Here is a 24,781-nt window from a genome sequence, read left to right on the forward strand (position 1 = left end):
AACACACAACATAGTAATTTAATTTGCAAAAAGGCCAAGTCTGTTCCAGGCAAGACTCCTAATGTTTCCACTGCATCTGATCCAGGATTACATCCAGTTCTTCCCTATAGGAAAACTGCACAGTTTAAAGATGAAATGTGTTCAAGGAATGGCAGATTTTAGTTTCAGGTTGTGTACAGTGGGGGTTTCTCGGTGTATGCCCTGGACATGTATTATTACAGGTTGTAGTAATGATCCTGAGTTCTTTTTATCCTTTGTCTTCCCTTTAAGTCCTCAAAGTGATAGTTTTCTCTGAACAAGACAGAACAAGACAGAACAAGACTGGGAATGATCAGGAAACACTAGGAAGAACAGAAAGCAAACAAGAAGCCACTTCAGTGAACAAGGGACAGGGATAACTTCATAAGTTAGGAAAAATTAGGCTTAAGGCCACCTTTCATGAGAAGGCAGGTAGAGCTGAAAATACACAGTCTAAGAGGAGAGCCATGAGCACTATTAAATTACTTTAAACCAAAATGTTGGTATTTTTAAAAGTAGTAACAGAAAGAAAATAATTACTGCAGGTGACCAAAGAAATACGCCAGCAGAGAAAAGGTGAGTCAAACAAAACAATGTATTTGGGAAAATATGTAAGACTGGTTGAAGAACAAAAAAGGAAGGATTTGTATATCCCATGGAGTTTGATGTGCTGAAAACCAGCTTAGTTCTTAGAGTGATTATAAGGAAACTTGATTTTCTGCAGAAAAGCTGGACTTCAATAAAACATAATGTAACCTCAAAAAGTGCTCATCATACTGAAAAAACAACTTTTTGTCAATAGATTCTCTCAAATTAAAAACAAATTACTAAATGTTTAGATTTTCTACTGATAATTTACATTATATGCTGAAACAGAAGCAAAATGTTTTTGTAAAGGTAAAGGTTTTTCCAGTCACCTCCCAGTGTGGCTTTGATTTTGTGAACAAGATGTGGCTGTAAATGGTGCTAAACCTTGGTGAAGTGGAGAGCACATCCATGATCAGGCATCCAAGAGGGCAGAGCACCTCAAACTCTGAGCTTCCACTGTCCCCTGCTGCAGAGATGTTGAGGGTGATAGTGATGTTAAAGCAGTGGCAGCAAGAGGAAAGAGGCCAACCAGGAGCTCCTTTCTTCCTTGCAGCTCTGAAATGTTTGTCAGGAGAGCAGTCTCCATCCCCTATGGTTCTTCAAAACTGTTTTCCTTGCAGAGAAGGGAGACTTCTGCAGTTTTCTGCCTTCCCTTTGCCTCACTGCCCTGAGCTCATGGAGAAAAATATGAAAAATATGTCAGTGGAAAACAAGGAGTAAAGCTGTGGTGCACATTGTGCTTCTGTTCTGAATCCTTAGCATTTAGACAGCAAAAATAGCTTTAAAGAGCAACAGACACTCTTGAGTTCAGGTCCATATCTTCTGCAGACTACAAATTATCTGACTTGCAAACTCTGCAGTGTGGTGGGTTAAGTAAATGCCCTTTTGCTTCTGGACAACAAGCCCAAATAATCTAAAAGTAGTGTCCAGTTAAAAAAATACCAAACAATTGGGTTTCTTTCCTAGTCCATGCTCAATAAATGGCAGCAGCCAAGGCAGGCATGGGTTTTTCATGTCTGAGCAGCAGTAAATGAGTGGGGCTCTCCAGGAGAGCCTTCTCCAAGCCTCCAAAGCACTTGGGAGGTGAGGGGAGCAGAGAGAGTGGTGACAGTGGGGGAATACAGGCACTGCTGGCGGCCTCTGCAGAAGAGCAGGACTGAGGCTGTTGCTTTATGTTGATCTTTCAAAGCAGTAAGCATTTCTCAAGAGAGAATATGTGCTTTTTTTGTTAAATACAGGCCTGCCTTTCTCCTTTCCTGTCAGTAAGTGTGCTTGGCTGTGGGCACCAAAGTTGTCAGCTTTGTCTCTATCCTTTCTTGCAGACTCCATCCTTTCCACTCCTCCTGTCCCCCTCGTGCCTGCTGTGCCCAGCTCTGTGGCAGAGCTGTGAAAGCTCTGCTGCTCCCTCTGTGCCTGCTGTTCCCAGCATGGAGCCTGTGCTGGGCAGGGAGCAGGACCTGCCTGCCCTGCTGTGGCTGTGCCCTAAGGAGGCAGGGGAGTGTCTGGCTGTGCACACAACTCGGGGGATTTGAGCCTCTGGACAGGGTGTCTGTCAAATTATGCTATGCTCTGCCTAGGTCTCCCCATCACTGATAGATTGAAAATAAAAGTCAGAAGAGCCATCCAGCAGAGGGTCTTGTTCTCTGAATATGAGTCTGTGCATCAAAGGACTGTGTTTCAATGTCATGAATTAATGCAGGCATTAATGAGCCAGTGAGTCCACACCAATCCTCTGGCTCCAAGTTCATCAAAGCATCCTTCTTCAAGAGTATTCTTGAGCACTTGCTTTCATTTGTAGATCTGTTTTTATAGCATCCTGGTTTCTAGAATGAAAGGCAAATTAATGTCCTGTAAAATGGGGGCACCAGTGAACAGCAGTACTGAAATCTCTGACTACATCCCCTTCAGTCTACTGAGACCTAAAGGCCCCTTCTGCAGAGAAACTTGATCTGTCCAAACCTGAGTCTTTGTGCAAAAGCTTAAGTTAACACATCATGATAAATTAAAATCAAATCTGAAATCTAAAATTAAAAAAATATTTCCTCTTAGTATTTGTTCTTATTTATCCTTTTAGTAAAAAAATCATCTTTGCTGATATCACTTGGTCCCAAAGCAGTTCACTTTGCAGCTATACTGTTTTCCCTGCTTCATTTTTCTTTTTGAAGACATTTGGTTTCATGGTTCTCCTTTCTTTTTCAGGCTCCCCTTTTCAAGCAACTCTTTATAGAGGAGTTCAGCATTTGTAAACTTTTGGTAGTGGCAGGTCAAGAATGTTAGTGATAACACTGAGGGTCTCCACAGATGAGATGCCAGACTCCTGTGAGGTGTGGGTACATTAACATAAGAACTGGAATCCTGGTGGAGGTGAAGAGAGGATCCCTAACACCCTAATGCTCTTTCCTGTGGGAGGCAGGAGTGATGATTAAAGAAAGTGTAGTAGACAGCAGAACAATTAAGAAGTGTAAGACAAAAGTTAGATTTTCCCGTTCCTTGTGGTTAGTGATTTAGGGTCTTCTGTACAAAACAATCTGGGTGATGTTGTTTAATAGCCACTGATGGCTGGAACATCTTTATTGAGTTTTAAAAATTCTTAACCCATTTTTACTCTTGGTTCTCACTGTTGCTACAGTAAATTCCACAACTGAATTATTTTCTAGTGCTGATAAAGGCTTTCCTTTGGTAGAAAAATCAATACATAATGCCATCTCTTTTTGGAGTAGTGTGCCCTAAATACCCAGGATTTGGGAGAAGAGAATGTACAGTTGCACCAAATGCTTAATTACTCCAATTTAAGGATTTAATCACTCCAGTTAAAAGCTACCTGAAATCATCCATTCCTCCCACTTCCCCTGCAACACTACAGCAGTTGAGTGACCTCAGGGGGAATTGATGTGTCAGACAGTTAATCCACCACAAGACTATTAATTTCCCTTCAGAGTGGCAGCCTTGCCACAAACACACTAACCTGGAGTGGATGGACATGGGAAGAGTAGAGGAATGCAGGGTCACTCCTCCAGTGGCAATCCACCCCCTTCATGAGTCTGCACAGAGTCTCAATGTTTGAAAGGTGTAGGGCTGTTTGTTTAACCTTCTGCACAGATACCAAACCTTTTCAGGGCTTTCTCATTAAGTGAGAAACTTCTTTGGTTTTTTGCAGTCCATTAAGACAAATTCCACCCTCAGTGACATGGGCACAACAGCCAGCTGAGTTTGAGTGAAACATAGTTCAGTCACCTCCAGAACAACACTTCAGTACTATTGTGCTTGACAAGGAGGAGTGTTGTAAATGTAGTTCTCCAGTCTGTTTCCACGACCTCACTTGGGGAAAGAAATCCTACCAGCTATGATAAAAATTGTAGCTCCAAGTTTTCCTTCTCTCTATTATTGCTCTTCAGATCTTAAATTGAGAGTTTCCATTACAACACAAGGCATGAATGTACTGCTGTTTTGTGTAATGCACACTGCTTATCCACATATTGGCAGCACCTTTATGTTCCAATGCTGGAGGGAAGAAATAAGAATTTACTTGCAGACAAAGTGACAGATGCTGTCAAGTTCACTTAGGTATTTGGATTTAAGTTCCGAATTAAATCAAAAGAAGAGTGATTCACTTAATTTCTTTTCCTTTGGATATATCTCATATTGTTCAATTACAATAATATCAATTTTGCCATAATGGAATTGCTCATTTAGTAATATTCAACTGAAAATAAATGTGATAGTTAAAACATTTAAAGTTCCTGAGTCAGCTAAAAAAAGCCATGAAGTTCAGACCTTAAAGGGTTGAGAGATTCTAACAGAGATTTTTTTCCTATATCTATTTAAAAAATTGAGACTGATTTTTTAAAACTGAGGGAGGGGAATATCTGAGTTTCCCTTCGCTCACTTAAAAAGTCTGCAAAGCTTTGTTAAGAAAACAAACAGAAAAGCCTCTGAGAAATGCATGAGTTCCAAAGGAATGCTATGGTCCAGCTGCAGCAAGGCTGAGGCACATGGGTGGCTTCAGTTCACTGCAGGCACAGTGAACTCTCCTCCCCTCAGCTGAGAGTTGCCCTGCACTTGTTTTGGTTGGATTCCCACCAAAACAAGGGAGAGTGTAGGTCTGTGTGTCATGCCAGCCCTCGAGCAGCAGAACTGCCACGCTCTTTTTAGCCTCCATCAAGTGGGCACCATGGTTCATGGGCTGGCACCCCCTGCAGCATTTTTTGTGCTGCACCTCTGGCTGAATAACACACTTCAGAGTCCAAGGTGAAACACTCTGCTCCTTGGATGGTACACTGTAGGTGAATGTGGAGGGACTGATAAAAGGTCACAACAGGGTGCAATAGTGAAACTTTCCTGTGTGGCTTTCTGTCCAGTTCAAGTACAGTGCCTGAGAGTTGGCCTCTCCATCTGAGACCCTTAGCTGGATCTGAGATCATACCAGAGGTAGGAGATCAAGCTTTGGTATAGCAGATATCACAACCTGTGTGTAGTTTCCTCTGCCTTTCGTATAGAAGCAATTTTCCATGTGAATCCCATAGTTAAAATTTCCAGGGGTCACTGTGAGATTCACCACACTGCTCTAATGCTTTATAAACAATCAAAGGCAAAAAATAACCAAGTCAGATTTAGAATTTTTAAAGTATGAACAGTCTTTGGTAGAGACATACTCAAAGCTATGTGAGTAGTTAGCTGCTACCTTGAATTACAGCCATTGTCAGCAGCCTGTGATTAAATGAAGAGTAAGAGGGAGATGTGTATGAATGTGAATGTTTCACAATGTTTTTGAAGTGAAGTAACACAATACTGAGAGCATTCATTCACACATCAGCAGGGCAACCACAGCAGTCTAAAAATTATCCCATTTGTTGGAATAATCCAGATGGTAGGCAGACATATACAAGCATTGTCTTCTGGGTCCCTCTAGGCTGATGGAACAGATCACTGCAACCATCTGTTCATCACTGTACTGTGCTGGTGGGTCTCAGAGCTACCAACTGACCAGGATGGATGCAAGCTTGATGTTTATGGTTCAAGCAAGAAATCAGTAAAATCTTCAGTGTGGACCATTTAAGTAAGCCAACATGCTTTTACTTAAAATTAAATAAGGAGCAGCATACAGTTTTTTCTCTCTGTGAACCCATGGGATCAGTAATTTCTGTGAGCACACTAATTTACCCAGGATCACAATAAGAACTTTTTGTGCTGGTACAGCTGTACAGCTGGGAGCAGACAGTACAGAGGGAGCAGGAGAGTCTGTCATGGGTGATTTTCAGACGTGGCTTTGTTGTCTCATCTCTTTTGTTGGAGTGTTCTGTAGAACAACATGAGCCTAAACACCATCATCAGCAAAATACTGCTGCCTGCCTTCTCATAAGAACCAACAAAAAGTGACAATCTACCTTTTTTCATTTTGGACAGTGTGCCTGGGTCTCTGTCATGTGAACATTGCTCTTGTTTTGTTTGGAGTTTCCATGGGTTATAGCCAGTCTCTCCAGTCCTCACAGGGCATTTCAAGGGCTGTAATTCCATCATGAGGCAGCAGTGAACTTGTGCTGCACAGTGACTGATCTGTATCCTTGGCTGTGAGTAGAGCTGAGCCGACAGTAATTGCTTGGACAATTAATACCTTGCTGGGCTGACTGGGTTCCCAGTTTCAGAAATTTAGTGGTGTCTCAGACAGGAGCAGTGGGAACTTCTGGCCATCATGTGTTCATCTCTGAGAACTGCTCCAGCAGGCCCTCAAGCTCAGGCGTTGATCACATTAAAGTATCCATTTTCAGCTAAGGGGCAAGAATTTTGGTCATCCCTGTTGTATTGCAATATCAGTTTCTTCATTCTTTATCTGTTAATGCTACCTTTCATCACATTTTGTCATAGCAAGACTTAACAATCCTTTGCCTATATGCTATATCATACTTTAGTAGAAAAAAACAAACTGCATTGCTTTGCAAATTTCAGCTTAGTACCAATGGTGGATGGAGAGATGTTATAGATGAAACGTTTTCCCATCTTGCTTGCAGGCCCATGTATTACCTAAAAGGAAAGCTACAGATCCTTTGATCCTGACATCCTGTCTCTGAGTACTTTGGTATACTTTTGACTCTAATTCTGGGTTTTATGGGTAATCTTTTACATGACACTCCATTGAATGAACATTAAAGTGAAATCTTAAGAGGCACAGCTTTGGCTATGGAGTTTACAAATTCCAAATTATGTAAAGTGGAGAACCCTGTTATTACAGAGTGATATTCCAATAAAGCTGCTTTAGATGGCCATAGCAGTTTTGAATTGCAATGGAAATAAAACATATCCATTTGATCCCTGTAATTGCATCCATGTCAAGACTTCAGCTACATGAGTAATAACTTACACTTCTAAATTGGTTTTGCATTACAGGCCAAACTTTTCTATGAAACTTGAGTTAAAGCAGACAGGTAGGAAAGGGAGCACATGAGAGCTGCTGGGTGGGAAGGAGAAGGAAATGCTTGAAAAACCTTTCCTTTTCTCCAGCTGTGCCATCTGGCTGTTTCTAACTCACAGACCAGACCAGCAGTCTGTGAAACAGAGTGGTAAAATGAAAGAGTTAAATGAGTTGGACAGAAGCAGGGACAGTGCAGATCTGTGAAAGGGAAATACTTCCCAAAATGGGTCAAAAATAACAAATACAAAATGTACTGAATGAACTTTTGTTTTTGCTTAAGATTAACTTAAATTTTTTAGAAGAGAAAAAACCACTTTCTGTAACAACACAAACCCTGTGTATATTTACCTGAGGCTTATAGAAATAGCTCATATGACAAGTCTGGCTCCATAAACTCTGCCTAAGAAGCCTGGATCAGCAAAATTCGATCTGGAAGCTGTCTATAAATTTATTAAAACTGTCTGAGGTTTCTGAGTTAACTATTGAAGTAATATTCTGTTTGTAAAAAGATGTAAGTTTTATAAGTTAATACTGAAGTCCATGGAAATTAACTTTCAACATTCAGTGCTTTAGTTAAGTTTGGATTCAATTCTTCTGATAAAGAAATGCTAACTCAAGACCAACTACATAAAGTGAGGTCTATTTGCAAATGATTTTAATTAATTTTAATATATTTTTGTCTTTTTTACTCACTGGAGATTTTCAGCAGTTTCACGCTTCAAGTAAATCTTAAGGAAGAAGTCAAAGCAAGCAGTCAGCTTCTCTCAGGCCAATCAAATAGTGCTTTTCTGCATGTTTTACTGACAGATGAACAGGCAATCCCATTTACAGAGCATACTACATGTTGACAGAGAGCATTACTTCATTTTGCAGTATTGGCAATTTGAGATCTTAGCAAAACAATGCTGAGGTCGCTCTCATTCTGAATTGCCATCCTTGGAATGTGGCTTGGGTTTTCATTAACTCTCTCACTACAAGGTACTGCAGATGGAGACAGATTTTATAGCGGGGGTTGTAATAAACATCAGAGAGCGGAAAGTTGTAAACAGCCTAAATTCTTTGTCCTGTGTGCATGAATTCCTTTTCCTAAACACTTTGATGTTCTCAGCATCTTGTGGACACTTTTTCTAATTGGGGGTGAATGGGTGGATAATGCACATGGACTCTGATACCTCCCAGCTGGTGTGTGGGGAGCAGTGGTCTCAAACTCCAGCACCCAGTGAATATGTGCCTCAATATAAACAGCAAAAGTTTGGATATTCAGCCTGGCGCTTGGCTCGCTGCATTCTGGCTCTGCTTAGGAGCACAAATCATGTACAGGATCACTTCCAAGATTTCTCCTCGACTGTTTAATCAAGGGAACAGGACAAAAAGGGAGAATAAAGAGCACAGCTCCAGCACGGCTCTTTTTCCCTGCTGCATTATTCCTGCTTTTCCCTATGCTGGCTTCATTGAAATCACCACTATTATCAAGTTAGTGTAAAACTGCAGTGAGTCTTTCCAAGGCCTTTTCCATACTTACATTTTTTCGAGTCTTACCAGGACAGTTAAAGCAATACAAGTCACTTGAGAAGAATTTAACTACAAAGGAACTGGGCGTCCTTACTGCCAAAGGAGAGCAGACTGGTGGGAGAATCTTTAGCAACAGCTTCAGTGCTTTCAATTCATAGCTTACCTTTTTACAAAACAATTGCCTGAGAATGGCCAACATTTTTATACAACCCAGCCTTTCCCAAGCTGTTTTGCCCAGGGGGATCTTCCCCTCCCAGATTAGCATAAGAGTCCTTGCTCAGCAGCACTGGGACTATAGCACCTCTGGATCCCCAGATCTGGAAGGCTGTGGATTGCGCTTTGCCTTCACCTTCCTCCCACTCCTGCAAAGGGAATAGCCACAGTATGGGGTACGCTGGAATAATTGCACCCAAGCTATGAGGAGTTCAGTATACTTCCATCAAGTAAAGGGTCCTGCAGATTAAAACAATACAGCTCTGCAGTCGGAGAAACTGCTTGGATGATGGTGCATGTCTTATATGAATGGTGCTTTCATGTTCCCGTTGCTTTTTAAATCACTTTTTCTACAGTGCTTGCACTCAGAGCTCCAGTTTCCAGGTAACAGGAAGAACCAGACGCCCAAGTGCTGGGTGATTTAACCTTTTTTCTGAAAACAACTGGGAAGCAGTTTGAGCACTAACATACTATAACTCTTCAGTTAAACTCAGCTCTTTTGGAATGTAGACTCATTTGTGAGAGTGACATGCCACATTTACATGCAGTCACATGTAGTACAGCTGTCATGACTGCTGCAGGGAGAACAAAAGTACAATAAATGGACCTTTTGCTTTATGTTTACTGGGCTGTGTTTTTGTGCACTGCTGAGTACCAAGTTAGTCCATGGGTCTTGTTGGGTAAGGTATGAATCAATTTTGCCTGGACATGTAAGAAAGGGCTTCTTGCAGATCCCTTCCCCAAGCTCCAGCTTGCATTGGTTTGGATTCTAGAAACACATGACTATTGAAACAGGCTATCCAGGCAGTTGGACCAAAGGTCTTTAACACAGTCATTCCTACCTTTGGGTAGCACAGCTTGTTCTAGGGTTCTGTAATGCATGTGTCTGCAATGGCAGCTTCTCCAGGTGGGCACATACAGTCAGTGCACTCATCTGGGTCTGGAAATGTGTTGAGCACATTCAAACAAAGCATCTGCTTCAGACTGCCATGTCCCGAACCCTTTCAACTCTACTGTCATTCCTACCTTTGGGTAGCACAGCTTGTTCTAGGGTTCTGTAATGCATGTGTCTGCAATGGCAGCTTCTCCAGGTGGGCACATACAGTCAGTGCACTCATCTGGGTCTGGAAATGTGTTGAGCACATTCAAACAAAGCATCTGCTTCAGACTGCCATGTCCCGAACCCTTTCAACTCTACTGTCTGTATAAAGTAGGACCAAATGGGGACCAAGATGCATAACCCATGCATAGACACTGATGGGAACAATCTGAAGATGCACCTGGAACACTTGGACTTGGTTGTTGTTGTTGTTGTTGTTTTCCTAACTTCTTTACAATGTTTTTAGACTTAGGGTAAGAGTCATCGAGAGTGTTTAACATCCTGCATTTCTCCATCTTCCCTTTGAGTACTGAAGTCTGTTCCCTCATATTTTTTCTCACTTGTCATGACAGGTCAGAGGAACTTTTATGCCTGAATCATTAGGTGACTGAAGTTTCTTACTAAAAAACAAATATGCTTTGATGCTTTTGCAGCCTCAAGGTGAAAATAACAATAAACTTATGGCCAGGGAAAATGATGCTTAAATAAAACTCATCACTGCTTGAAACCCTCAGACTCCATACAGTGAAATTGTAACCATTCATGTTCTTCAGAGTAAAACCAAACAGTGAATGTAAATTGCTACAGCACTCTGTAAAGATGCTCATAGCTAATTCAGTGGACAGTCAGATATACAAGTTCAAAATACCTCATAAGGAACTCAGTGTGTGAGGTTATTGGATATGATTCCGTTTTATAAATACAAAAGAAGAAACATTTCAAAAGCCATTAATCACGCTAATGAGTAGAAATTTACTATAGTGGGAAAAACTGATTTATTGGCTTTCAAATATTTCATTTGCAACTCCTTGAATTCACTTCTAATCAATCCAGGAGAACTATCCCTGATTTACAAGCAGGCTGCATGGGCACTCTGGGTTTATGACTGAGAAAAAATCCTCCTGGGCTGTCACACAGCCCAAGGCCTGGGACTGATTCAAGAGTGTATATCTTTGGTAACATCCATAGAGCGATCCAAGGCCAGGCCCAGTGATCCTGAAAATTCTCAGTTCCAATACCAGTGTGGGCTGGCTGGCAGAGCTGCTCTGCAGAGGCCTCCCAGCTACAGGACAGGCTGCCTGCCAGGGCTCTGCACCGCCAGAGATGGCACAGCCCTGCAGCTTGTCAGTGCCAAGGCCTCAGGCCTTCACAGCACTGTGGCAAATCCTAATTCCATAGTAATTCTCTGCCTGCCTTTCTGGCTTCCCAGGCTCCCTGCCCTGGAGCAGAGATGCACTGGGATGCCTCCCAGGGACTGTCACTCCAAGGGCAGTTTGCATGAGTGCTCTGCCAGGGCTCAGAGAAAAGAGGAATTTTTGTCAGGCTCATTGCTAACCAGCAGACTGCTTCATGATTTGTCTTTATCTGGCTCCAAAAAAAAAAAAATTAAAAAAAAAAAAAGGAATTAATAGTTCACAAAACCTTTGAAAATGTTGGCTTTAGACTCAATCAGATGAAAGTCAAATTTTGAAAAGCAAAGTTCCTTCTCAGCTGGAACACTAGCTTTTCAACCAGCCTCAGTGAATACTATGAATAATAATACCCTGACTCTTAATTTACAGTTGAAATCCAGAAGAACACAATGTCCATCTGTTTACATGATCCCCAAATTATTGACAACTACAAAAACATGATGTTTGTAACCACTTCACATATAGCCTGAAATGTATTAAACAATTAAACAATGACTTCATTTGAAGAGGTTTGTTAACATTATGAATATTATTATTGTGGGTCACAAGAGGCTTGGTCTTGTTCCAGTCTTGAAGTAATTACTTTTACACTGCAAAACTGGTTTATGAATTACAACATTAAATCAAAATGTACAGTAGTCACGTTACTTCTTGGGAGGTTTATTGTGTAGTTATTACTCCGCAGACTAAATGGATTTTAACAATCCCATACTATTCATGAAACAATTTTGAATAAACTTTTGGTTTGTGAAAGAGCCCTTCCTCCTCCTAAATTCTTGTCAAATATTTAGATGGTAAATTTAGATAGGAGCCCATGCTTCTGTCTGTTGTTGATAAGCATTCTTCTTTCTAATCTGAGCAACCAGATCATGTATCTGTGAGTGACTTGTTTCAAGTTAGTGGTTTAAAAACTTTTCTTATATAGCTGCAATTTCTGTAAAAGTCATATGTAATGAAAGAAAATTGTGTTTTTCTCCTTCTTCAGTTCTTGGAAGCATTTAAGGGAGAAGAATAATTGCTAGTGAGAGCACAGCCCAGTTTTACTTTACAGTGAAGGTGAGTTGCAAGGAGATAAACAAGGAAGGAAATACATGGAGATCTACCCACTCTCAGGAACTAGAAAAATCTTCCAGTGAATTGTTATTTTCCCAGATATGTATGATTTACAGAGATGAGACTTCACTGAGATTTTGGCTTGCATGCCTAAGTCTCCTAAGCTGTTTTATACTCTTAACCTGGAAGTTACATTTCTTTTTTTTCCCCCCTTATTTCCCCCCACCCCTCCCCCAACTCTGGCATTCTTCCCCTTATTTTTATCTTGGTCCGTGTCAGCAAGGAAAAACAAACATTAAAAAAAAATTAGGCCTGAAACTCAGTCATTCATCTTTACATGAAACTGTGAATGGTTACATTTATTTAAACTACAGCCTCTAAGGTGAGAAAACTGTGACAGGATAACTGGTATTTTCTTTTGCACCTTTAAAACCCAAATGAATTCTAGTGACCCATGAGGTTAATGCTAATTTTTGTTGAAAAAATATTTTATGCTGTGTTTTAGGGAACCTTTTTTGACCTACAAGTTAGTGGTTTGCAGTTTTATTTTAAAGATATTCTAGTGAATTTTCACTGATGCTGGAAACAGAGACCATTGTGCACATGTAAGGGATACAAATTAATTTAACCTTTTTCTAAACCAAAAGAATTTTAGATTAAATTTCTTTGCCGTGCTGCTGATAACTCACAGTGCAGTAATATGCACTAACACATGTAGGACATCACTGACCAAGTGTCAGTTATACAGTATGCATATATATAGGGACTTATAAATTAAGAAGTGTAGTGATTTATCCTGTGTGAGGTTCTGGTAGCACACCAGTGCTAACAAACTCCTGGATGTTTGCTAACATCTTTCACATTACGGGAAAGGTTTCCCTTGGGATTGCTCCATGGGTTCTCCATTTCTTGTATCAAGTGCTTACCAGAACAGCTGGTTTTGCCCCCGGGCCATGTTGTCTGGATTCTCACCTTTCCCTAAGGCTACATTTGTTGCTGCTGCTCCTTCCCAGCTTATGCTCCATCAGGCAGCAGCAGCTCTGGCTGAGTGACCACAGGCAGAGGGCATGGAGAAGAGTCTAGGGTCCTCCTCTAGATATGTACTGATCACATTCTTGAGAAAAGCTGCTCCTCCTGCCCCTCTGCACAGCACATTTTGCAGCTTTAGTTTATAATCTGGAGTCTGGTTTGCCCTCGAGGGCTCCTTGGCATTGGCCGTGCAGGAGCGTTCCAGGGTGTGCACAAGGTGCAATTCCTCTTCCTTGCACCACCTGCTGCAAGCACAGATGAGTGTTTGCATTCAGGTTGCTTTGCACCAGCCTCCCACTCACTTCTTCACCAGTATGAGCAACTCCTTGAGAGCAGTAACAGGGTCACACTCTTTTCATGTATTAGATCTCATATAAAGAGCTTTCAGACATCGAGGAAATTACAGTGATCAAGTTCTTTCCAAATAGGATTTCTTTCTGTCTAAGAAGATTTGCATGGTTATTGTAAAGAAGCATCTCCAGGAGTGAGGTGGCACTTCATTTTTCATGGGCATTAAGTACTATTTCCCTAAGTTCTGTTACAAACTGGTGAGAAGTTATCAACATATTTTGATAGGTAGCAAATAAATAAAAGAAAAAAGGTTCTGAATAAAATATTTTTGTAATGTATTATCCCTAAATTCTGATTCCTTAGTTTCTAGGTTTTGTTTATAGAGTTTTATGCATTTCATATACTTGTCTGTCATCTTTTCTCTCTCTTCTTCTTGGGAAATAGACTTAAACCATTAGTTGTAGCAACCGAATGAACATTTGGCCAGGATAAGAAAAGTGCTAATTCCTCAAGGAAGCAATGTACTGCCAGTATCACTCTTGGCTCTGGTTCAGCAGCCACAGAGGCAAGTTTTTTCCAGATGTGGAGTTACCTCTGTATGGAAACTGCATTCATGTACTATTGGAAAGGTCAGGTGAAAAAAGACCTTCATGCTTGCTTCAGGCTTTTTCACCTGAAGATATTGATTGTGTTTTCACCTGTATGGTAGCCCCTGCTTTTCTGAATGCAAAGAACCAAGGCACTGAGACAGTTAAGGACTTTACTGAAAGTGAGGTGAACTTTAATAGCTGGTCTCCCAGGTGGGCTTCTCCTCACTTAACTGCAGATGCCTGAAGGGCAGGCTCTGACCTCATTGTCATGGACCTCCTCTGAAGTAGCACTTCAATTTCTGTGTCCTACTTTAGATGTCTACTTGCAGTGACATACATACACAGCAGATATATGGGCTTCTTCCTGTAGAAGTGGGAAGCATAGGGTGGTAAGCTGAGATGGGGATTGTAGATGTTTACATTCAGGTTAGACAAATCCTTTACTGCAGTAAGGACCATGCTGGCTGTCCTCCCAAAAGAGGATGCATTTGGAAACTTTTTCCTGCTTCATCTGATGAGACATCAGACACCTTGAGTCACGAGCTCCAGGTGAAGTTCATGGCAGAGAAGTAGAGAAGTCTCTTCTCTCCGGTTTCATAATTGTGTGCTGTCTGAAACTGTATAGCAATTTTCCTTTGTTTGTTAGCAGTTACTGTTGAGAAAGCACTCAGTTCCTACAGTAATATTGGAAAAACAAAACTTGGCTTCACTAATGATCAGGTAGGTAAGATTCCATTACCTACTCATTTCCCAGATGCTGTGTTGTAAGCAACTAAATTTTAGCTGAAACTGTTAATTCTTCTTTTCTGTTGTCAATGACAAATGATACACAGGAGAGGACTGACAATTTTAATAAGATCTGTTTGCAGGTGTAAAGCCCACATTACAGCTCCTGAAAGCTGTGTAAGGAACAGCCACAATGGGAATCATGGAAAGCATGAATTGATTGAGTTGTCCTGGAATGAACATACAGGAAGCTAACTGTGATGCTTTGTGTCCTCTCTTAAGAGAAACTGACCTGGGAGGTTTACACTTCCCAAAGTGAGCTGCATGCATTCCTTAGGCACACATTATCCGGTAAATGAAGGAGGAAGAAAATTTGGAAAGAACAGCTGGGAGGAATCATAAATGCATCATAAGTGAATAAGGGTGGAATGTGAAAGGGTAAAATGTAATCAGAATGGCCAGAAAGATCTGTCTGTAAATCTTGGCTGCTAAGTGGCTTAAGAGAGGTGTAGATGATTGCAGGCAGCTGAGTAGTACAGCTCAGTGGGTTTCTCTTCACTGCAGACCAGGGTGGGCTCCAAACCCTGAGCAGTTTGAAATCAGAAACTCCTTGGCCACCATAAATACTGTGTAAGGGAGCTTTCTAATCACAGCCACAGTAGCTTGTGTTCAAAATCCAGAAAGCTTTTGTTGAGATCTGATCTTTGAAAACACTAATTGCTAGTCAGCAATTAGTTTTAAATTCTGATCCGAGGTAGACACAGGAATCTTTTCTCCCTGTTTTTTTTTTATATTATGTGTACAGAATAAAGCCAGATCTAGTATCATGTGTTTTTCTGTGTTGATACCCCCCAGTCTGTAGGTTTTTGCTCACAACTTCTTCCTTGTCATCATAAAAAGTTCAACTGCAGTTTCCTTATCATGTATTCTTTGTTTTTAATCTTAGCTGTACTAATGTAACAACCTGTTATTATTGCAGAGCACTTCCATGCATGCTCTTCATCTGCCCCCAGTATGCTACTCCCAACTAGACAATCTCCAGATTTCTTTAGTGCCAGCTCTGGCAGTCATCTCCTCCCTCAGAGGGCTGATTCAGTCTGCTAAATGGAAAGAAACGTGTGTGCTTCATTTGCTGTATTGGTTTGTGAGAAGCACGGAGGCAGAGGGAAGGGAGGTGGTGACAGTGTGTGGCTGGGAGAGGGGGATGAAGAGGGTTAATGGGAGGCAGACTCTCCTTTTCAGTGGCAATAAGTTTCTAGGCCAAACAAGTCTGACCTGCGAAATTTCACCTTTAGTCCTTCCCCTCTCTGGCTTCTCCCTCTAGGGCATTCTTTACCTTCCTGCTTTTTCCCCTTTGCATGAATTACTCTCTTTTCTTTAAGTTTTGCATCTCTCCCTTTACTGGTTTGCTTATTCCCTACTTTCTCTACCATGGGGGTTCTGCTCTCCTTCTATTCTTTTCACCTTGGGGTATTTATTAGAAATAACACCTCTGTTTTAATCCTTTTGCAATGTTTTGTATTTTCTTTTGCATTGCATCTGTGGTTAGAAGAAGCTGGTGATGGTATAGAACTTGAGCACAGAAATCCTGCAAACCTCTTACCATCTTGCTCATCTACTTTCTGTGGTCAAACCTGCAGAGCAGACACACAAATACTGGGAATCAGAGCATATGATATATGCAGAGTTCCTAACTGAAAACATCTCCTTGAAATAAGAAGTAGAAATATAGAAGAGAAAATCAGACATTCAGGGGTTTATTTTTTTACCCTTTTTTTTCCCGCCTACCTGCCTGGAGATTCTGATGATTTGAAGTTTGTTATATAAGGTTTCTTTCTGTTGGGTGCTGCTTTCCAATAGATGCTCTGCAACTGCTCAAGTATCTACCCTGCCTTGTTTTCCAGGAAGGGGAGTAGCACAGATTGTTCACCCAAGAGGCAAAAATGGACTTTATTGGTAAATGCAGATACTGTGCTCTTTGTTCACGCCAAGTTGACTGTCCATGGGAACACTTAAAGATTATTTCCTCTGCAATAGGGATTAAGATCCATGGAAGATCCATAACTGGAAGTTTGTTGAGTACAGTACATCAGCATCAGAGCACATAAAAACTTTGGCTCAACTGGTTTATCTTTCCAGAATATATTTTATGATATTGTACACATTTTTTTTTTTCTCAAAATACCTTCTCCTTTTCCCCTAAAGTACTGTGCTACCTGTGTTCTGAGATAATGTGATGGACTAGTAGCATTTGCCTAGATTGTAGGTTGGAAACTGATGAATTCCATTTATGTCATGCAGCACTAGGATAAGGCCACTTTCTCAGAGAACAGCTGAGAGTAACTGGGGGGGTTGCTGCCCTTACCAAGATTTGTACAGAGCATTTAAAAATGATTATAAGGGTGAAAGAGGGCTCAGGAAACGTAGCCTGGCCTGGGCTCTGCTTAGGCTATGCTTAGCTGAGGGAAGTTTATACATTTTTAAACACTTCCATTGATGGAATAATCTCCCCAGGCAAGTCACACAGAAGTCACTACTAATTATATAACACAGCAGAATGCAATTTTCCTTCAGAATGTGTTTGATCTTTTACAGTTTGTGTAAAGACACATTTATGAAATAACAAATATGCCATGACATAGCATTTTGTTTTGAAAGTCTACGTGTTAAAAAATCACGAGCCAGTTCACTGAAAGTACGCACTGTAAAACCGTGAACAGGAAAGTTATGTTTTATTTGTCCCTCTCTCCTTCACCTTTAGCTCCTCGCCTGCAGGACCAGGTTCCTCGCCCCCGGTGCTGCCGGGGGCCGGTGCGGTTTGCCGGGGGCTGCAGGACGGGTTCGCTGGAGCCGCCGCTGCCGGACGGCCGGGGCTCGGCTCAGCGGCTCCCCCGGCGGGCCCCGAGCCGGCGTCGGGGTCCGCCCGGGACGGCCGGAGCGGGAACGGAGCCGCCCGTGCGGGGAGGGCTCGCAGGTGCGCCGGGCTGAGCGCCGCGCTGGGCGGGAGAACCGAAACCACCGCCCCTGAGGCAGCGCCGGGAGCCGCCTCCTGCCGCTGCCGCCCGGCTCTGCCGAGGGGCTGCCGGCTCCCGCCGCGGGGTGGGGACAGCCGGGGGCGGGCCGCGGGCGGGAGTTACGAGGAGGAGCGCCGGTGGCTGCGGGCTGCCGGGCGGGAGCCCAGCGCTGCGGCGGACGGCGGGTCGGGGGCAGTGCCCAGCGGCGCCCCGGTGCAGGGAGCGGCGCCGCCGCCCGCCCGTTCGCGCCCATGGGGGACTCGGTGTTCAGCGAGAGGCCGGCGCTGCGCTACGCGGTGAGTACCGGGGCGGGGGGGGCTGCGCGGGCCGGGGCGCCCACGTGTGCCGTGGGGTGGTGGGAGCGTCCGTCTGTCCGTCCGCACAGGCGCCGAGCCGCGGGTCAGGGGGAGGTGGCTGCAGTCCTGCCCCGGCGGGGACTCGATGTGCGCAGCCTGCAGGCACGGCACTGAGCTGGAGGCTTTCCCCGCTTTCCTACCTGGGAGTGTCGCGCTTTGCTGGAGATGACATAAAATATATATATTTTAATTAATAAAGGAGCGGGCGATGCGGTGCCGGCAGCGGGGCAGCCGGGCTGCAGCCGGCGGGAGCGGTGGCGGTGCCGCCTCTCCCCGGCGGTAGCGGGGCGCTCCGGCTCGGGGAGGCGCTCGGGCATCCCGGGAGCCCCGGGTCCGGCCCCGCTGCCCTTCTCCCGTCCGCGGGCTGGGCTGAGCCCAGCACCGGCAGGGCTCTCCGTGGCTGGTTCCGGCTCCGCTCCCGGGGCGGTTCCGATAATAACACCATACTTTATTTAATTTCCTTCATGAGAGCCGGTGCTGTTGAGAAGCCGCTGCACTTCCACCAGCCTTATTAGGAGCATTTTCTCGTTTGCTCCGGCAGGGAAAAAAAAAAAAAAAAAGCCGCGTAAAAACAACCAGCTGCCTCCTCTCCTGAAGTCATAAATAAACTCCAGCACGAGTTATTGCTATTGCATGCGAGGGCTGGTGCCGCTCTCGTTTGCACCCATGTCAGTGATGAATACTTTTATTGCTGTTGTTAAAGTTGTGTAGGAATTGTCAGTCGGAGCGGGCTTGCTCCGCTGGTCCTGGGAGCACGGCTGCTGGATTGGCGGGATGGGTTGATGGCTATTTAATTGTATCGATTACGGGGCACACTGCGATGTGCTTTTTTTTACTTGCTTCACTTTGATTCCTTCAGTATTGGACATGAAATTAAACTTCTTTTTATACACTCTTTTATTTTAAAACCTTGTGTAAACAATTTGGAAGAGACTACTTGGGCTTTTTTGGGCAGCAGGGTTTAATGTCTGTCTGTATACATATTTTTGTACCCACTCAACTGTAGGTATTAGTGCATTCAGCTGCTGTAGTAATATGAGCGTTTTTAGAGGTAATGGTAAGGCAGCTATATTAGTTAATAGAAACAAATACCTTTGTAGTGATAGTGATTTCATCAGGAATCTAGTGGTCATACACCAAACAAATTGGAACCACTTCTTTCAGCAGGGTAATGGTGCCGTGAGTATTTCTATGCGTGGTGACCACTGCTAGTCACGTCACATGCTAGCACCATGAAACTTTTATTACTTCCTGTGATTGTGCTTGTCAGTCTGCCATTAACTACTAGTTGCAAACACATTATTGTTTCTGTCAGTTGGGTATCAGTCCTGTTTCATGCTTGGAGCCAGCAGCAGGTAGTGCATTGAATTCAGGCCAGCAGGCATGCAAGGGAAGAAGGATGGGCAGCCATATCGGATGACCATTACCTCTTTGACAAAACCCCTGGTCTTTGATTGCTGTGTATCACAGCAAAAGGGAAATTGCACACCTGAGAATGAAACTTCAAAGTATTTTTTACGATTTTAGGATACATTTCAATGATGAAGTAGCAACACATAGTTATATCTTGGAGGTAAGTCACATTTATAGTTTATATCACTGGCTTGCCTGGAGAATTGGGGTCTGGACGCCGTGCATAATCCAGGCTTAACATGGAGTCTGTGAAAACCTAGATGAGATGAAAAGTGTGTTGACTTCATGAGCTCAGACTGTAGAGCTTTCTTGTATTGAGACCTTAGTAATTACTGCTTAAATGTAGTGAAGTGCCGTTCTCATTAAGTAGTTGCGTGGTGTAAATACAAATCAAGTTCTTGGATTGTTTTGATATCTGTGAAATAAAAATTATGCAGTGTTACAGCATTTAATAGCCATTAATTTATTGGCAGAAGAAATTATAGTGATTTCTGTGGTGAGCTTCTCTTCTGATTTTCAGGACTGATAATTAAAATTTCATGGTTTTCATAAAAGAAAGCATCTGCACTGGCGTCTTCGTTCCAGACAGCACTGTGCTTCTGAACGCAGTCTCCCAGTCTTCCCCAGTTGTTTGCTTTGCTTCATGTCTCAGGGTGGACTGATCATGGGAAACAGCATTTGTTCAGGTGATGCTGAACTGGGGAATGTGCTTCTGGTGCTTCTCAGCTTGGAGGGTATTTGAGCCTCAGGACCAAGCTAGAGTCAGCTAAACTTGGAAAATTCATGTTGTTTGGACATTCCATCCGCTGTACCAGCCCCTGAGCTCTGCAGTGTGCTACAGCCAGTGCAACACAATAATGTAGCCATAAATCAACAGGGATGGCACTGTGATTCTGAGGCTTCCTAGTGTGTTTGCAAGCATAGCTTATGCAAACACAGACTTAATAGCTTAAGACTGTTATGTCAGTGGCTATGATCCCATCACCTATAGCACATTGGATCCTGTGTGTGTTAAGTGAGCGTGGAGTGACTGATAATTATGTCACAGTTCCATTGTGAACTCGGCATTGGTGTTGACTTACCTAAAAACTCCACTAGGCAAAGAGGTCATTTTAATATGCTGAAATATTGTTTTCAGTGAAAAGTAAATTAAAAGAAACCAGCCAGTTGAAAATGAAAAAAATATGTTATTAAAGGAGTAGGTGTAAGAAAAACAAACCAAAATGCAGACTGGGAGATAGTTATACTTGCATTAGATCAGAGAAACAATTTTTTTTTCCCTCCTCATATCTTTTCATTAGTCCAAAGACTCTTTTCCTTTTCTTATATGTTTAGATGACATTTTTATTAAAACTTAGAGAAAGGTAAATAGTATCTCATTCTTGATATATGTTGCCTGGCCAAACTGTACTCTTTATTTTTTAGACATGGGTTAGTTTACCTGTCCATTAATGATCTGGCTAAATTACTCTGAATTAAAAGCTTTTTTTGGTATCATGGTGTTTGTAACTGATACTAAAATCTCCAAATGTTCCAGGAACTGTTTTCGTATCGTTTCATTAAAAGGGATGGTCACCTTCCTGACTTGGGATTTCTTTTTGTTTATTGCTAAATTCTTTTTTTCCCCCACTCCATCTTAGTAGCTTAATGGGGGAACTAAAAAGCTGCTTCATGTATTTTGGCTAAAACATCAGAGAGATCCATTGGTTACTTGAGATGCAGAGTTTTTTCCTGTGACAAAAAGCCTCAAAACAGCCTTAGCTGTTGCCCAATTAGCCGGTCCCTCAGTGGTTCAAAGCAGAAAGATTGGAGAATGATCTGGTTTGTATATAGCCATTTTAATCTTAGTGTAATATCTTTAATCTTGTTTTGTCTTTGAAACATTTACCAGAAAGGATTTCCCTCAAGGGAAAGGACATTTTACCCTGATGAGGAAACTCTGACTGTCTTTGACCAGGGAATATGAGAAAATGGGGAGGAGCTGGGATTTGGAAGTGGCTGCCATGGCTTGAGAGATACCTTGGGGAATTCATCTAAGCAGGAAATATGAGACTTTCTTGGGGCCAAAAAATGAGTGTTCTGGCATCCAGAGTGGAAGGGATATGTGAGTCCTTGGACAACAACTTTGAGTTGGTTTAAGCTTCTCACCTCAAATTCAGACATTGGAGAGTATTTTGAGAAAAGAAGGTTTTTTCCCAGCCTCCAGCTGTGTTTGGGGCATTGTATTGTGTGTTTGCTCAGCCTGTGCCCAGCTGGCCCTTGCTGGGCTGATAGGCAGACTTGCTGCTCCCTCTTTAGTGTCTTAAATCCATGAGGCTGCATGGAAGGATGGAGAAAACAGAAGAAACAGTTTTCACTGGAAACTATGACACGAGGAAACCTCCTGCTTTCTGGAGCACAGAGGGAGTAAAAAGAGGATAACAGACATTTTCCTCCAGTATTCCAGTTGTACTAATGATAACTAAGAATTATATATTTATATAATTCAAGGTGGAGTACCAAGATTGGTGGCGATGCTGTAAAGCTGTAAACTGGAATGGTAAAAATCTCCTTGTGAGGAGGACCCAAGCACTGCCATCCTCCTGTGGGCTTGCTTGTGTTTTGCAAGAATCCTCTTTTAAAGACAGTTCCTTGTGTTTCTGATTTCAGGACGCATTGCCTTATGACTTGAGCCTTCAGCCACTCACAGATTTTAACAACAAACTTACATGCCACAAGCAGACCACATTTGTTACCATAATTGTGGGAAATCCTACAAGTAATTTATCTTAATGGGCTAATAAGATTGCTGTCTTCACCTAGACCATATGACTGGTTTCTCTCTTGCCAACAGTCTTGCCAGCAAGAAACAGCATAGGACCAGGCTGGGCCAGTGTGTATCCAGATCAATCAGAGTGTGTTTTTGTGCTTAGGTTTGGTGAGGTTGAGGACAGGCTGTGGGCTGGAGAGGAAGTTCCTGCCCATCAAAAAATCTTAAACATCTCTACTTCACAAAAGGTAACTGCTTATTTTCTCCTATCCTGAATAGTCACAAGCAGAGTTAACTTGTTCAAGAGGTTTAATTGCTCTGTAGGTGTTGTTTTCAAATTAGGAAATTTTGAAGAAAACTATCAAATTCACCAAATAAGCAAGCTACAGAAGAAGCAATTAGCAGTAGAGGAATAGTTAAATGTCAGATTTCTGGCATCTGATTCTTGGATTTTATTTGTCAAGGACTTATCTCACCTTATGCATGTTGGGTTTTTTGGAAGGAGGAATATGATTTCTGAGGATGTTGAGCCCAGTGCTTCATTCTTCATTTGGGTGAAATTCCCAGTGACAGTGGTGACTCATGCTTGCACTTCTGCAACGTTTGAAAGTACTTTTATTGCTAATCTCTAAAGAGCATGTATAAATATAGGAAGTGAGCTCTCTTTGTCACTCAGTATGAACACCAGGACCAAGCTTTGACTGGGATTGATGGAATTTGAAGTGAGTCCAGCTGTTTTTTATCTGTATGCAAAGTGGCCATGAGTTAACACCAAAGAGCTGGAATCCAGGAAGCAAGGAGCTCATGTGTGTCACAGGATTCTGAAAAGTTACAGGAAGTAGATTTCCATTCTGATCAGATTCTATTTTTTTTATAGCTGTTGAACCCCTCATGTATTCTGGGAGCTCTTACTGACATGTGGATATCACTGTTCTTCCTCTCATATGCAGGACAAAGATGGGGGCAGATGCAGGTGGAGTTGGGCAGGACTTGCTAGGTTAGGTGCAGGGCCACACTGATGTGGTTTATTAGTCTGCTCCCAGACACTGTGCAGGAATACAAGTGGCCTAAAGTACAGAGAAAAGTGGCCACCCTGTGTATAGACGGCAGGAGGTAAAGCTTCCCTTTATTCAGTTTCTCTCTGTCTCTAGCATAATCTGTCCCTGCAGAGCAATTACAGTTCTTGTAATAGTACTTGCAAAGATGCTGTTTAACAAAACTCGCACATGAGTGGATCTTCAGGGTTTCTCTGCAGAGGGGCACACAACCATTAGGCTCAGATGTGGTGCTGTGCTTCCCCAGGAAGGTTTATGCTGATACAGCTTCTCCAGGAGAAGACTGAATCAGCCAGCACCAGTCCTCTGCAAAGCTTCAGGGTGATGTTTTGGGCTCAGCTCTGCCTGAGCAGCAAGGTCATGCTTGGCTAAAATCAGCACCTGCGCCTGGAATGAAGCTTAGCCATGTAGATGAAGTGCAAGATGAGGATTTCAGTCTCTGTTATTTCCTTTATTGGTGACTTTAGAGCAAAGCTGTTCTCTGGTCCTTTTTCAATTTTTTCTTCCCCTGTGGAAATACTTCTCCTCCTAAAGAAGAGAAGTATGTTTGTGTGTGCAAACGTGCTAGCCTTTAGAGATTGTTCAGGTATGATGGTAGTGTGAATACAGAACTACCCTGAAGTAAAGATGTTGAACTCCACCTAGTCAATATTCCCCACACAAGCTGGTGGTTTGTATTCCAGTTCTGTTTTCCAGAAGCTTTTTGAAATTTGCAGATGTGTCTTCACACTTCTTTCAGCCTGAAGAGTGAAGTAAATGGAAGATGATTGAGGTCACAGATATATTTAGGTAGTTGGTTCTACTTGTATTTATCTTCAGTTGCAAATTGGTTACCTTTTATGCACAAGTGTCTGTGTACAACTGTGAGGAAGGAAATTTACTTACTCAGGAGATTTGTTTCTGTAGAGTTATATTTAGTAAAGTAGTTTTGCTGGCTACAGCTCTTCAAAATTTCATATATATTTAGAATTTAAATCGCAAATGAAAATGACACCTAAGGAATACGCTGGTTTACATGTCATCATGTAAGCAGGGATTTTTGAACTTCTTTCATTTGTCTGTTAAGGACCTCTGTTGTTCACCCACTACTATTTCTGGGCAAGGTGTGTTTGCTGCTCTTGTTCTAAAGGAATATCTCTACCTGTGGCAGAAATACAGCTGAACTCTTAGTGACTTGGAAAAGATGTACTCAGAGTTCAAATTCCACACTATTGCTGCCTTTCTATGACATTTGAGAATATAGAAAGACATTTCACTTCAGGGAGTGAAATGGCTTTTACTTGTCTAGGGAATAAAGGAGGTCTGCATGCATTGTACTGCTTACAAAAAGAATCTGACAGCCTTTTCTGTAGCATGCCTTGGCTGTCAAGTCCACATGGTTCACATTAAGTTTCTCTAAAGGGGTGTCAAACCTTAGTGCTCCCTTGGGAGATACCTGGATCTTATCAGGCATGGCTGACTAAAAAAGAAAAGTAA

General features: G+C 42.5%; 1 protein-coding gene across 2 annotated transcripts in view; it reads left to right on the forward strand.

Moving 5' to 3' along the window:
* ARHGAP6 (Rho GTPase activating protein 6) overlaps nt 1-24,781 on the forward strand; it is a 322,422-nt gene that overhangs the window by 145,905 nt on the left and 151,736 nt on the right. The window contains exon 1 of one of the 2 annotated variants that reach the window (XM_005493450.4): nt 17,754-18,028. The exons of the other annotated variant lie outside the window; for it this stretch is intronic. Coding sequence (XP_005493507.2) covers nt 17,984-18,028 — 45 coding nt within the window. The 5' untranslated portion in view covers nt 17,754-17,983. Of the gene's footprint in view, nt 1-17,753; nt 18,029-24,781 lie in introns of those variants that run through there. 2 annotated transcript variants of the gene reach the window in all.

The sequence above is a fragment of the Zonotrichia albicollis genome, chromosome 2, assembly GCF_047830755.1.
Source record: "Zonotrichia albicollis isolate bZonAlb1 chromosome 2, bZonAlb1.hap1, whole genome shotgun sequence".
NCBI classification, from domain to species: Eukaryota; Metazoa; Chordata; class Aves; order Passeriformes; family Passerellidae; genus Zonotrichia; species Zonotrichia albicollis.